We start from the raw sequence: 16,244 nt of genomic DNA on the forward strand, positions 1-16,244 counted from the left end.
CATCCTGTCACTGTATCCTGATTGATCATGCGGGCATATCCCTTTGGTTGACTGGATAGCGCGCATGACTCTCACCCGGGGATCAAATCCCCCGGGCCCTCGTTTCTCCACCTTGCCTCATTTACTATAACTGTCATGATCCTGAGTGATCTAACCATACTCACCTGTTGCCTGCCTACTCTTGTTTTCCTGTCTAATAATCTCCGCCTGTGCTCTCCGGGATATAAGCTTCCTCCAGCCTGAGCTCTATGCCAGTATGCGGGGGCTTGGTGGCCAGGTGTGGTCTGAATGTTATGAGGTGTCAGGTGGCGGCTTTGAGGGTGTGCACTGTGGCATTTCAGACGATCCTGGTGGCTGCCCTCTTTGTTGAGGCGAGGGACATATCTTTGGAGTTTCGGCGGGTCAAGTTGGGGTTCGGTTACCAGCTGAAGATCAAGGGCTTGGGGGAGTCTGCCCTTGCGATGGCTCTGTTGGGCCGTCATTAGGAGTTTGAGGGGTCGAGCTGGGGGGTGGGGGTGGATTCCCAAATCAACTAAGGGGGCAGACAGTGGGGTTGGGCTTCCTCGAGTGGCCTATGAGCTCCCACTTGGTTTGGACTGAGGTTCCGCCCTGGCTTTTGCCTGAGACTGTGGTGGATTTTTCTTTCTTAGCTCAGGGGCGCGGTGCTGGGAGGCAGGGGCGCCATAAAGGGGTGAAAGATTAGGAATATTCTAAGGGCCCACAGCTGTCAGGGGCCCAAAAAGTTTCAAAGTTCAATAAAAAAAAATTTAAGTTTAAAAATCACAAGTACTTTACTTTGCAGTATTTTTTCTCATTTAAGACATTAAACAATCTTTTAGTCTTTATGAAATGTATATTTATTCAGAGGTCCCTACTTTATTTTGACCAATCAATTTGAACCCCCCTACCCCCCACCCCACCCCCCACCCAACGGCATAAAATGGTACAGTCCACCTGGCCGAGGGACGCGTAGCAGCCAAGGCCAGCTCACGCGGCAGTCAGACAGCAGAGTGTGCCAAGGCTGCAGTAAAAATATGTCTGCAAAAACAAAGTCTGGGTCACAGAAAAGGAAAGAAATAAAGGAGAAAGAGGACAGGCAGAAGACAGGGCGTCAGTATGTCACACAGTTTTTCTCAAAGAAAGGTCTCAAAGAAAGGTGGGTTTAGTTAGTGAGTGGTTAAATTCAACCTGTTTGCTAGCTCTGATATCCACAGTGAGAGGAACTATGGGTGTGTCCGAATCCACAGGAAGGATGCTTATGAGTACGGGTCCTCGCCGGTCTAGCAAGGCCGGGCCCTTGAAGACCGCAAAAACCGGAAGTCAGCGGCTCTGAATTCGGACAGTCTAGCCTTCACCTCTACGGTGGCCCGTAGGTCCCGTCACAGCCGTGGCGGCAACTACACGCAAAGGAAAAATGCTAAAACTAGCGAAAATGGAGCAGGAATATTAAGGAGCTACAGCAGCTTCACGTCCATCAGCAGCGTTTGTTCACAACCGTTTTCAGGTAAAGTAACTTTGTTTATTCTAGAAGCTTTCAGAACTTACATGTTAACTTTAGATGGTTTTATGTATGTTTTAAGCGACAGAATAAACTTGTTAAACGTGCACAACACATTTCTACAGAGTATTATCATGTAGGTAATTAATATAAACCAAATGCATTATAAATGATGAATGCAGTAGGAAGTTTTGTAATGTAAATTGAACCTTAGAACTTATTTAGCATCAAATGGGGGTAAAACGTTTTTAAAAAACAGGCTTTTTAATAAAATAGCATTGAAGTGTTGTCAATGTGCATTTGTTTATTCAACTTAAGCCTAATAATGATTAGATCTGTCTTAAAAATGTAAATTCTCTGCTGCTTTTCTTTAAACTGATCAGAACCAGTGTACTGCAGGTTATGTTTTGTTTTACATTTTTCAATAAAAAAAACTCTTATTTAATCTGTTACAGGTCAGCATGCACTGTGCTGCACATCTGCCTCTGTGCTGGTGAAGTTGTGGGTCTGGAGGATGAGCCTGAGGAAGATGTGTGTGGAGGAGGTCAGTGGTGCTCTGTCCTGGAGGAGGTACCAGCAGACCACCACTACTGTTAACAGGCAAGTCATTCATAGAGTTGTAACAGCCGTCGTCTGAGCCAGCCCAGCAGATGGACGATGGAGTGGACAGTGAGAGGAAGCGTCCCAAAGCTCTCTCTGCAGACCGATGATGTTCCTCTGGCCAGAAACGTCCAGCCACGGGTCTGCTCCAGCCCTCCATCCACGTCTGGATCCTCCTGCAGCAGATCCAGCTGCACTGTTAAAGACTTCCTGCTCACTCAGTTGAAATAAATGATCCAGGAAGAGTCGCCCAGGTTAATCCTGCTTTAACCGTACATAACTGGTCCATACTGGTTTTGATCTGTAAATAAGTGTAACCTATTATAAATAATCTTGTCTCCTTACCATCTTTTCATTTTCTGTTCATGTAACATGTTCAAAAACATCTAATAAAATTGGTGATAAAATCAATGACCAGAAAGAGTTATCAGTTAGTATTTGTTTTAATAAACGTGTTCAAATATCAAACAGCTAAATATCATTAACATGATGACAGTAGAAGGCCTTTCTCCCAGGATGACAACCAGGTGAAGCCTCTCCTGATCCTGGACACCTGCAGTCCTAAACAGAGGAATCAGAGACCACAGGTAACAAAAAGGCAATAAACACATTTTTACATTTATCCACATGAGAAGATAAAAATTATATTCTTCACACAAACACGTTTTACTTCATTTTAACGTGTCAGCTGTGTAAATCCCTGAATGTAAAACTACTTTTCACAGAAGAACTTCTGTAGTTGTGTGTAAACAGCTTCACTCTTCACCTCTAAGCTTAATAAAAACGCTTCTTTGCTCCGTTGTCCTTAAAACAAATGAAAAGTTTAATTTGCTACACACACACACACACACACGGAAATAACTGGGACCCGCAAAACAAACACGTACTGGCTGATTTCTGCCTAAAATGTAATTTAAAAAAACAAATATACAAACGAAAATGTCTATAAACTGAACCGCTTTAAGCTTTTTAGGTTTCTACGGCTAGTTTTTAACAAACTTACGTTTAAAACTTTGTAGCTGTCCCCATTTTCTCTTCTTATTGAAAATCCACAGCCGGCGCGCAAAGCATGCTGGGATAGCCTTGTTCTGTGAGGATACAACAGACCCATCCTCAAAATGTGGGTGGAGCGAGGACGCATTTGAGGACGCGAGAATGAGTATTCTTGGAATTCGGACAGTACTCGTTGCTGCGCTGTGACGTCATCACACTCTTACAAGCATCCTTCCCGTGGATTCGGACACATACTATGTTTCATCTAATTATGGTAAATGGGTGTTTGTCCTTGTCCCTATAGAATCAGCAGCTGGTGATATGTCAGCAGGTGTCCCCTCACAACCCAATGAACCTGAAGAAGGTGAGCAATGTAGCGTGTTAGCTAGCAGCCTCATTTAAGGGGGTCTGTGGGAGTCACTTAAGGCTCTCTTCTCTATCAGTACTATTACAAAGGAATATAAAAAGGCTAATTTTGGTGATAAACACATTGATATATATAATTATCATTAAGTGGAAAAACAATCAGTAAAAATGTATGGTTTTGGATGCTGGGCTGGTTGAAGTATTGTTATTTAGTCTGTTAATGTAACATAAATTACTGTGAGATTATTACTGTGAAGCACCTTTTTGAAGGAACCATACAAGAAAAAAAAACCTCTTCATCTACTAAATACCTTGAAATGAAATGTTTTGAATCTGACTGAATTATGGGAGGTTTTACAAGATGTAATTTGTTTATGTAGCTTTTAGAACACAAACCAAAAATCAATCATTTCCAAATAATTCATCAGAGAGTAGAAATGAAACAAAAGCTGTTAATAATTGTAATAAATAAACAATATAACATTGAACACAATAAAATATGAAATCTAGCATTGATCGTTATTGAGCATTATTAATTGTATCACTGTAAATAATACATCATGCTGTGTACAATCAAGGCTGAATATATTTTAGCAGTTTTTTTGTTGTTGTTGAGAAAAATGGGTTTCTAGAGACTTATATACGTATTCATGCAAAGTTGTCCAGCTTTAAAATTTTATGTAACCCTAACTGACTCCGGTTTGAACTGTGTGCTTATTCATTTTGTGTCTATGATGAAGCCATGGAGACTTAATAAAGAAGTCACCTTGTGAGCAGTGAATCCTTAATTTTTGTCAGTCATACAGAAATACTTGATTTCAAGAGGAAAGACAGCTGAAAATGTAGTTATGTAAAGCTTTGACACAACATGGAAATTTAATTAGGTATCCAAATTTGAATTTTATCATCAAGTAAAATTTTAGAATAAATAAACACATTTTAAGGGAGTAATAGGGAAAAGGAGATTAACACCTTTCAGCATGTGTATTTCCTGCTTTTTCCAGCAGTGATATTGCTAATTCTGTTGAAGGAAATTCACTGTTTAATGAGAGCCAGCTAGTGAAAATGATATGTAAATAAGTAAGAATGCATGTAGACCTACATAATTAAGCAAAACTGAAACACTAATATAAAGTATATATATTACTTTTTTTTCTCCGTTCGAATCTGGTAGGGTGGAACCCCAGCTCCAGCTATGGACGAGCCCCCAGGGGGCCCAACTTGATATTTTTTCATGGGGCCCAAAATCTCTGGCAGCCCCCCTGCTGGGAAGGCTGGGGATTTAATGTTTTTTTGGGGGGACGGTTTGGGGTTATAAATCTTGGTGTTATCATTGACTCAGACCTGGGCTTCTCTGGACAAATTAAGGCTATAACTAAATCAGCGTTTTATCACCTCCATGAAATATCAAGAGTCAGAGTTTTCATGTCCAGACCAGACGTGGAGAAACTCATTAATGCTTTTATTTCCAGCCAGCGTGTACTACAATGGTCTCCTAACTGGTCTTCCCAAAAAAGCTGTGAAACCGCTTGTTCAGAATGCTGCTGCTAGAGTTTTAACAAGAACTAAGAGAACAGGAGCACATCACCCCTGTTCTTAGATCCCTACACTGGTTACCAGTAAACTACAGAATATATTTCAAAGTGCTTAAATCACTCAATGGCATGGAGCTAAAATACATGTCAGATCTCATTCCTGTATAGACACTAGGGCTGCAACTAACGATTATTTTCATAATCAATTAATCTGTTGATTATTTTTTCGATTAATCGATTAATCGGTTTGTTATTGTTTAGCTATTTAACCTATACAAGTGATGAATACATTTCAGTTAAGAAAAAGAAAAATATAAGAGAATTGTGCAGTTGACTGCAATCTATTTTATGGCACATGAACACAGTCAGCGGTGTAAAATGAGCTAAACAGTGCAAAATATCAGTCCAGAATAATTTTTTGGCATCAAAATATAAGAGGTAATAAGAGGTCCATAAAAAATATTGTAGCATCTAGAATAGAGTTTGTAAGTGGTATGCATTGCTGGGGGGTGAGTGTCTTGTTCCCCATGTAGTTGTCCATCGTTGCTTGTTTTTTTCTGCATAAGAAACACAAATAGACTGAAATAAGTACACATATAAAATAAAGCAGCACACACACTACAACACTAAATCAATATTACATTATTTGAATTAATTAACAATATACAGTGATCATTTATTTTGACAAAAATGTGTTGTGAGGCGTTTTACAGTGTTAGACAGTAAAACAGCCTTTTAATAGTAAAAAAAAATGACTTTCTGAATTTCTCCTGTATTTAAAAATTGAAAGCGTACAACTATGCCGCGTTATATTCACCTGGACACAGCTCGTCTGTATATTTTTCTCCGCGGAGTTGTCCTTTTTTGAACCGGACTTTCCTCTGCTGCATCAGCCCCCACATGTTTTTGTCTCAAATGTTCACTTAGGGACGTCGTGCTTCCGTGCCATGCTAGATGGTTTTTGCATATTTTGCAGGTCACCCGTCTTTTCATGGCATCTAGAGTGAAGTGCTCCCATACTCGTGAGGTTTTTGTCCGGGGTTTCTCTTGTTTTGTCGCTTCTATTTTTCATCCGTATTTCTTCTTGTTCTTCCATCTCTCACAGCAAGATGAGCGTCAGTAACGTGTTATGTCGTGAAAACCGAGGGCACTTATTGGCTCGTTTCTTCTTCTACGGCTCCACTGGTAGATCAGTGGCTCATTACTGCCACACACTGGCGGCAAATTTAACAGATTGTAACCGATGTCAGATTGTGGTAAAAATAGACTTTATGCGGTAAAATGTGATTATTAAACAACTAATCGATGACTAAAAAAGTTGTTAACTATTTTAATAATTGATTATAATCGATTAAATCGATTAGTTGTTTCAGCTCTAGACACCCAATAGGGCTCTGAGATCCTTAGGTGGCAATCAGTTGGTAGAACCACGGGTCAGAACCAAACAGGGTGAAGATGCTTTTAGCTATTATGCTGCTCACATATGGAATCAGCTCCCCCTGAACTTCAGATCTGCCCCAACTCTAGTGTTGTTTAAATCAAAACTTAAAACCCTAATGTACTCATCAGCCTTTGAATGAATTGTTTCTTATGCTCCATCGTCTCCACTGTAATTGCTTAACCTTAATTCTGTCTTTTCCTTTTAGCTCTAAATTATAATTTTATTTCTGTATATTTTAATTTGTGCTCTAATGTTCGTTGTTGTGCCATTTCATGCTAATTGTAAAGCACATTGAATTGCCCTGTGTTTGAAATGTGCCATATAAATAAAGATGCCTTGCCTTATTTGCAGTTGTTTACGGATGGCTAGAAGGACCCAAAGACTGGCAGGGTGGGGGTGCAGGATGGCTGTTCAGTATTCACGGCTGAGTTGGTGGCGATTATGTGTGTTCTGCATTGTGTAACGATTTGTAATTGGTTACTTTTAATAAATTGTCAATAGAATATAAAGGTATTCAGTAAAATATAATATTCCATAAAAATATGAATAATCAATAATATAGAGCCTTTTCAATTGATGATGAAACTAGGTAATGTGGGTATGCCAGGCAACCAACACTTTATAATAATTTGACAAAGAGACAAAATATAGTTTATAAAAATTTATTACTATATTAATGATGATGAAGGCAAATGAATTATGAATGATGATTCACAGTGATATTAAATGAGACAATGAATGAACTCTGATTAAACATGACCTTGTTTAAAGACTTTCACTAAGTGACTCAGAAAGGTGTGATTTCTGGGTTTGTAAACTGAATTTGGCTGTTTAATGTAAATTAACAAGTTATCAAATGAATTTTAACCACACCATTGGATAGTCTAGCAAGTGAGTGGGCTTCTGATGTATGTATCTGAAGATCGACTGGTCAAAAAATACTTTCCAAGTGACTTCTGGTGGACGGTTTCACATCTGATGAGCGAGTGGTGGATTGAGCAAATAATTGATTGATTCAAAAAGAGTGATGTTCTTTGAGCCAATTAAAATTATTCCACTGAAAAATCTGGTTGGTTCCCTACAAGATGGTCATTTAGCATGAACTGTGATCTTTGGCTGAGCTTGGAGCTCTGGCTGGAACTGGGAAAAATGGGAAGTGAAATCACTTTTAACCCTCCCAGGCTCAAAATAAGTTTTGATAAAGGGACGAACAACTAAGTCCTTCAGGAGTACTTCTGAGTTAAAAAATGCTCATGAAATACGTATGTGGATTAACCAGGTGGGTAGGTTTTAACGTTGCAAATCTGCAACGCCTGCCTCCAGAGGGTTAAGCAATGTTTGTTTATAAACTTTGACCAACCAGATCTGATCAATTTGAATAGAGCTCTCAAACACTTCCTTTCCTGAGACGCTTAGAAAGCTTCTTTAATTTAATGTATGAAGTAAATCTGTTAAACATTAACTTGTTAATTCACTGATAGACTCTTCTCATGCATACAAATGTGGAATGACCTACAAAGCACTACAAGAACAGAGGCTTCCTTTTCGACTTTCAAGAAACTCCTGAAGACCCTGCTCTTCAGAGAGCATCTTCTTAACTAGCACCCTCCCTGCACCAGTCCCCCCTCTCTACTGTCCACTCCTTGTTCCCTCCTCTCCATGATTCATCATGCTGCCTCACTGCCACCTACGACTGACTGGAAATTGTTTGTTGTTTTTGTTATTGTTGTTGTTAGCCTCAAGGGCAACATGCCGATTATAACTTGTAAGTCGCTTTGGACAAAAGCGTCTGCTAAAAACAAACATATTAATATGTGAATGTACCTGATAATACATCATTATTAAAACATCAAGTAGACTCATTTAGTGTATTTAGGATCTGAAATAAGTCATGGAATAATAAACATTTATGGTGATTAATTAATTAGTTAAAGCTTGTTTCCAGAGTATTTCTCTCATCCCATGGCACCATCTAGTGGCTGACAAGCATATCAAACAAAAACTCAGTTTCTCCGTTATTTTAAGATGGCGACTAGGGATGAGCGAGTACACCACTATCTGTATCTGTTCAACGAACTAAATTATCTGTATCTGTACTCGGAAGTGGGCGTGGTTTAACCGGAAGTGGGTGTGGTTTACATCAATATATTATTTTAAGTCTGAAATTGGTATGGATTGATCAAAAGTTGATATGTGTGTGGTTTATTTGAAAACTATTTACAGAGCGGCCTCAGAATAGAGATTAAATATTTTTGATCACAATAGTAAAGGAACTATTTCAAAACAAGTGTTTCAATAAAATCAGAACGTTAATATTTAAGTGCATGGATTAATACATCTGAACTCATGCAGTAGGAACTAGGAAATATGAAATGCTAGAACCAGACACAACTTTATATATATTTTTGAATTTTAATTTGATTAAACAGATTTTTTTCTTAACGTTCTTGGCATTTTCCCACACAAAGTTAAACAAAACAATGTTGATTGAGGTGTGTGTGTGTGTGTGTGTGTGTGTGTGTGTGTGTGTGTGTGTGTGTGTGTGTGAGAGAGAGAGAGAGAGAGAGAGATAGAGAGGGAGAGAGAGGGAGTTAAATAAAATAGAAAAACCCGACTGGAGCGGAGGTAGAGACACAGCACGTCAGCTCTGTCTTGTCAAATGCACCATGTAAGTTACGAAAAAAGTTACTTTAAATATTCAACCGAAAAAGAGGCGAGCTGAAGAAAACCTAGGGAAAACTGAAGAAACGTGAGCAACAGTGAAGCAATCACAGCGAGATTCGTTACTGTGTGTGTGTGCGTGGATGAGCCGGACGGACTGAGCTCCCCGCCGGCTAGAGAGTTTTGTGTGTAGGGAGGGGCGGGCGCTCTATGTGACTGGCCAATCACAGAGCGTGAAGACAGTCAGTTACCCAATGAGGATTTTCCTTCAGCACGATTACAGATATTTACGAGGTTTACTCGTGTCATGCTCGTATTCGTCAAAAATGCTTTATCCCTAATGGCGACTTAACGTTTCTGTTTATATATGTGCTTCTGTAGCCGACAAACTGAGCTAAAACACGCTGTTTTACAAGTATTATTCTCATGTCATGCTGTGTTCTCATATATTTATATTTTAGAGACTTTCTTGTCCGTGAAAAGTTCATCAACTCTGCATCAGCTGAGGTATTCCTTAAATTTGAAGCACGTAAGCGGTAGTCTAACGCTATTGGTTACTTCTGGTCGGCGCTCGGTTTCCGATTGCACGGAGCTCTGCGGGGCAGGGTGCGTGCTTAGGAAAAAAAACAAAAAAAAAAAAACCAGACGTATCGCTTACATTTTATCACAGTACATGATAAGATAATCGCTTTTACGGATTTCTGACAAATTTCTGAAAGGGGAAAACTCCGGAAAGCAGCTTTAATTATTAAATCCCTTTAGATAGAACGTTCATTGTTGATAACACAGAATTTGATTATAAACCTGTAGATTGAAAGATATTATTCTATGACACCAAAATAAGAATCATTTCATAAGGAGAGTAAAAGTCTCGACGTCCGTATTAGACCTTAGAGTTGCAGCTTCTTGTAAACTGCGGAGTTTACAAGACGACTCTCCCTTGCCCTGCCTCCAACATGCCTCCATCTAAAAGGCCAGGTTATCCAGAGTTATCTCTGTAGTTATGCTGCTATAGGCTTAGACTGCTGGAGGACATACTGACCACTTTCCACACTTGACTACTTTCTTCTACAACTTGCTCTTTCACTGCATTATTTCCTGCTACTTCAGCTGTTAACTTTATTTTTTCTCTGTTTTTCTCCCCAGAAGAAGCTACAGTGATGTTCTGCTGGGCTGTGGTGCCCTCATGGAGGGGGGCATTGGCTCGAACACTGTTGCTAACCACTTAAAAATGGTAAATGGAGTAGAAAGTGACGCCACCATCAGCGTCAGCTCTGAGGAAGTATGCAGCAGCGAACAAAACTGTCAGCAAGGTAAAGAGAAACCTTTCCTGTGTTTTAAAAAAGAACCAAAAATGGATTTGGAGGGAGAAAGTCAATCAGGGCCCTGGTGGCTTTCTTTAAAAAGCTTACCTGGGCAAGTGCCACTGTTTCTCATTGCTGCCACACCGAAGGCGAAGATGCAGGAGACAGGAGGAGTCCAAGACCCCACTTGACTGATACATTTACACACAAACACAGTCACACACTCCCACCCTCATACTCACACACAAACACATTCAACCTGAAGACACACAAGAATGTATGTCATACACCCACTCACGCTCCCCATACACACCCTACTCACTCTGGTCCTGGTACTGCTCCACAGAAGGCACAACCATTCCCAGACACCAGAGCTGGTCCCATTCTTACGGCAGTACTGATAAGAAGGCAACCACGCCAAATGCAAAGCAAAGCGACCTACCAGCCCAGATCTCAACTGGACAGCCAGCTCCCACTAGCAAACATGCTCTTTTGGGTTGGGTTAACAACTGTTAAAATGTGCCTAACCAAACCAAAATTCACCAGTAATTACATTTTATTTGCGCAGCACTCATCACAGATAGAAAATCACAAAGTGCTTCACATAGATAACAAAGCATAAAGTCCTAAAATCATAACGAGCTTAAAACTGAAATAGATTAACATCAGAACAACAAAGTCATAAAATTATAAAATATCATAAAACAAATGAAAGATTACAAATTTGAGTTAAAAATATGTACATAACAGATTTAGGTAAAAGCACGTCTAGAAGGTTCTGGTGTGTGGACCTGAGGGCTCGGGTTGGAGCATAAGGCTTTAACAGTTCAGTAATAAAGGAAGAAGCCTAATCATGTAGAGCCCTAAAAGTTATAGTCAGGATTCTAAAATGAACTCAAGTTAATGGGTAACCAGTGCAGAGACATTAGAATAGGAGTGATGTGTGCTCTTCTGTTTGCTCCAGTTAGGAGCCTCGCTGCAGAGTTCTGGACCAACTGAAGGAGGTCAAGGGCTTTTTTGTTAAAACATGTGAAGAGTGTGTTACAGTCATCTAGACGGGAGGAGATGAAGACATGGAGAACCATTTCAAGTTCATGTTTTGACACCAACCTTCACAGTTTGGAGACATTTCTTAAGGGATAAAAACAGTTTAGGACCAATGTTTTTGAGTGGCCTTCAAGAAACATTGATTGGTCAAAAACAACACCCAAATTCATCAAGTTTGACTTGACAGAAGAAGATAAATGACAAAGTTGTTGACTAATCAGGGGAACCATGCTCTCAAGGGTAATGATCAGACATTCATTCTTTTGAGTTTAACTGAGAGAAGCTATCTTCTAGCCAGCTGGTGATAGCTGATAGACACTCTAGTAATTCAGACAGTTTACAGAACTCAGAATCCTTAAAGGAGCAGCACAGCTGAATGTCATCTGCATATAGGTGATAAGAAACATTATGAAAAGAATCAAGTATCTGTCCAAGAGGGTGTATGTACAGTAGAAACAACAGTGGGCCCAAAACAGAGTCTTGGGGTACCCCACAAAACATATCAGTAGAATATGACATGATTTGGGCTATACAGACACTGTAGTTTCTGTTAGAAAGGTACGATCTAAACCAGTCTAGAACACTTCCAGCCGCCACTGGATTTGAGTGAACCAACGCCACATCTTTGTTGGCTCAGAACTTCTCATATAAACAAATACAAAGGAGACAAGTCAGTTTGCTGCAGATTTATTAAGATCTTTAGAAAATTTTCAGTAATGCATTCTGCTAGTTCAACATTTAACATTTTATTCATTTGTTGTTAGCAGTGATACAGCAGGTTGATCCTTTGGATGTCCCAGTAGGAAAACCCATTCCTCTGACCGATTGGGGCGTTGGGGTTGGGGATGGGGGTGATGGTGTCCCTTCCATAGCCGATGGAGAAAGCATCTCTTCCGTACTGCATGATGGAGCTGTAGTCATAGGGAGTGTTCAGGTTGTTGGTGTCTGCTTTGTAGAAGTTGTAAGCACTGCCTGGTGTGATGTTCTGCCAGTTGATCCTGACGTAGTTGTCTCGGTCACTCCTGACCTGCTCGTGCTGGAAGCCCAGAGCGTGGTTCATCTCATGCTGGGCAACTCCAGTGTAGAGGCAGCCAGCCCTGTTGAGAGATAGCTCCTGCACACCTCCCACTTTTCCCAGAGAGGAGTAGCATCCAGCTTTATTCACAATGTAGACATAGTCGCTCTCATAGGTACGAGGGACGTAGCGGATGCAGGTAGAGCGACCAAAGGCATTTGCAGCGCCCTGGATTATCTGTCTCTCATAATAGTTGAAGTCGTTGCTGATGACGTAGGGAACCCTCACTAAGCCATCTGGGCCTTTTCCCCACAGGCATTGGGCGTAGAAACACTTGATGGCATTTCTGTGTTTGGGAACCAACAGGTCTCCCTCAATCAGATCTTCATCAGAAAATTTATTGGCTCTCAGAATCCTGGTGCTGATGTCCACACGTTGTGTTTGTCTATGTTTGACCCCATCATGGACTTTGTCATCATCTTGGTGTCCTTTATTCTCTTGTTCATCATCTAGGTCTCCTTTATTCTTTTGTTCATCATCTTGTTCATCATCTAGGTCTCCTTTATTCTCTTGTTCATCATCTTGTTCTCCTTTATTCTCTTGTTCATCATCTTGTTCATCATCTTGGTCTCCTTTATTCTCTTGTTCATCATCTAGGTGTCCTTTATTCTCTTGTTCATCATCTTGTTCTCCTTTATTCTCTTGTTCATCATCTTGTTCTCCTTTATTCTCTTGTTCATCATCTTGTTCATCATCTAGGTCTCCTTTATTCTCTTGTTCATCTTCTTGTTCATCATCTTGGTCATCATCTTGTTCATCATCTTGGTCTCCTTTATTCTCTTGTTCATCATCTTGTTCTCCTTTATTCTCTTGTTCATCATCTTGTTCATCATCTAGGTCTCCTTTTTTCTCTTGTTCATCTTCTTGTTCATCATCTTGTTCATCATCTTGTTCATCATCTAGGTCTCCTTTATTCTCTTGTTCATCATCTTGTTCATCATCTAGGTCTCCTTTATTCTCTTGTTCATCTTCTTGTTCATCATCTTGGTCATCATCTTGTTCATCATCTTGGTCTCCTTTATTCTCTTGTTCATCTTCTTGTTCATCATCTTGGTCATCATCTTGTTCATCATCTTGTTCATCATCTAGGTGTCCTTTATTCTCTTGTTCATCTTCTTGTTCATCATCTTGTTCATCATCTTGTTCATCATCTAGGTGTCCTTTAGTCTCTTGTTCATCTTCTTGTTCATCATCTTGGTCATCATCTTGTTCATCATCTTGTTCATCATCTAGGTCTCCTTTATTCTCTTGTTCATCTTCTTGTTCATCATCTTGGTCATCATCTTGTTCATCATCTTGTTCATCTTCTTGTTCATCATCTTGTTCATCATCTTGTTCATCATCTAGGTGTCCTTTATTCTCTTGTTCATCTTCTTGTTCATCATCTTGTTCATCATCTAGGTGTCCTTTAGTCTCTTGTTCATCTTCTTGTTCATCATCTTGGTCATCATCTTGTTCATCATCTTGTTCATCATCTAGGTCTCCTTTATTCTCTTGTTCATCTTCTTGTTCATCATCTTGGTCATCATCTTGTTCATCATCTTGTTCATCTTCTTGTTCATCATCTTGTTCATCATCTAGGTGTCCTTTATTCTCTTGTTCATCTTCTTGTTCATCATCTTGTTCATCATCTTGTTCATCATCTAGGTGTCCTTTAGTCTCTTGTTCATCTTCTTGTTCATCGTCTTGATCATCATCTTGTTCATCATCTTGTTCATCATCTTGGTCATCATCTTGTTCATCATCTTGTTCATCTTCTTGTTCATCATCTTGTTCATCATCTAGGTGTCCTTTAGTCTCTTGTTCATCTTCTTGTTCATCGTCTTGGTCATCATCTTGTTCATCATCTTGTTCATCATCTTGTTCATCATCTTGTTCATCTTCTTGTTCATCATCTTGTTCATCATCTAGGTGTCCTTTATTCTCTTGTTCATCTTCTTGTTCATCATCTTGTTCATCATCTAGGTGTCCTTTAGTCTCTTGTTCATCTTCTTGTTCATCGTCTTGGTCATCATCTTGTTCATCATCTTGTTCATCATCTTGTTCATCTTCTTGTTCATCATCTTGTTCATCATCTAGGTGTCCTTTATTCTCTTGTTCATCTTCTTGTTCATCATCTTGTTCATCATCTAGGTGTCCTTTATTCTCTTGTTCATCTTCTTGTTCATCATCTTGGTCATCATCTTGTTCATCATCTTGTTCATCATCTAGGTGTCCTTTATTATCTTGTTCATCTTCTTGTTCATCATCTTGGTCATCATCTTGTTCATCATCTAGGTCTCCTTTATTCTCTTGTTCATCTTCTTGTTCATCATCTTGGTCATCATCTTGTTCATCATCTAGGTCTCCTTTATTCTCTTGTTCGTCAGCTTGGTCATCATCTTGTTCATCATGTAGGTGTCCTTTATTCTCTTGTTCATCATCTTGGTCATCATCTTGTTCATCTTCTTGTTCATCATCTTGGTCATCATCTTGTTCATCATCTAGGTGTCCTTTATTCTCTTGTTCATCATCTTGGTCATCATCTTGTTCATCATCTTGTTCATCTTCTTGTTCATCATCTTGGTCATCATCTTGTTCATCATCTAGGTCTCCTTTATTCTCTTGTTCGTCATCTTGGTCATCGTCTTGTTCATCATCTAGGTGTCCTTTATTCTCTTGTTCATCATCTTGGTCATCATCTTGTTCATCATCTTGTTCATCTTCTTGTTCATCTTCTTGTTCATCATCTTGGTCATCATCTAGGTCTCCTTTATTCTCTTGTTCATCTTCTTGTTCATCATCTTGTTCATCATCTAGGTGTCCTTTATTCTCTTGTTCATCATCTTGTTCATCATCTAGGCCTCCTTTAATCTCTCTTTCTCCATCTGGTTTGTCATCTAGGTCTCCTTTATACTCTCTGTCTCTTTCTTCATGGAGAGGAAGAGCATGAGAGAGGCCAAGCAAGAGCAGCAGCAGCAGGCTGGCAGAGGGAGACATCTCTAGGGTCCCTTTGGAGGCTGAGGAGCGTCTGTAGAGCTGCTGAGGAGAAACCCTTGAAGCAGGATGCCTGACTCCAGCCAGTCCAAGGTCTTTATACTGTCCAGTACAGGTGTGTCCGTAGCAGGATTATGGGTTGGGGTCCGCACTTCTGAGACCTAAAACAAACCTCCTTAGGGAGGACTCTGAAGACAAACCTGCTTTGTAAACATGGTTTGTTATGTCTGGCTGTTGAATAGTCTTTAGGAAAAAAGACCTTAAAATAAGCCACAGGTAGGCAACACGGTGAAATGTTCTAAATAATGTTTCTTTAGTTTTTTGAAAGAAATAAACTACACTGGATTGTTTAATTAATGCACAAATGTCTTTGAACAGAACTAGTCAACAATCTGTGTGTCAAATTGTTACAAATAGGACATTTTACTAGCTGACTGTTAGATTTCATTTATGTTACTAGACAGGAGTATATAACAGAAAATATAAAAAACAAGAAGAAAGAAAAATATCTCTAATAATAACACTTATCATTACCAGTAATGGTCATTAATATTTACATGTTTAAAAAGAGCATTGATACAATAATTAGTTAATTAACTCCATTTGCTGCATCCTACAAAAATGTTTCTTATAGCATGGTGTCAATATTTTTACAGCCCAGTCTGCAAATCCCCTTTGCAGCATATTTACATGATTAGATGTACATTAGATCTTTACAATAAATAAACACTAACTACACCCGCTGAAT

General features: G+C 39.5%; 1 protein-coding gene across 1 annotated transcript; it reads right to left on the reverse strand.

Annotated features, from left to right (window-relative positions):
• Nucleotides 1-12,116: 12,116 nt before the first annotated feature.
• LOC107373641 (high choriolytic enzyme 1-like) lies at nucleotides 12,117-15,514 on the reverse strand. Its single transcript, XM_054732579.2, has 2 exons — nucleotides 15,388-15,514; nucleotides 12,117-12,897 (listed from the first exon to the last, which is right to left on the reverse strand). Exons 1-2 carry the CDS (start codon nucleotides 15,497-15,499, stop codon nucleotides 12,206-12,208), a joined length of 804 nt encoding a protein of 267 aa, XP_054588554.1. The 5' UTR covers nucleotides 15,500-15,514; the 3' UTR covers nucleotides 12,117-12,205.
• Nucleotides 15,515-16,244: the final 730 nt, after the last annotated feature.

This window comes from Nothobranchius furzeri, chromosome 9 (assembly GCF_043380555.1).
Source record: "Nothobranchius furzeri strain GRZ-AD chromosome 9, NfurGRZ-RIMD1, whole genome shotgun sequence".
Classification (NCBI taxonomy): domain Eukaryota; kingdom Metazoa; phylum Chordata; class Actinopteri; order Cyprinodontiformes; family Nothobranchiidae; genus Nothobranchius; species Nothobranchius furzeri.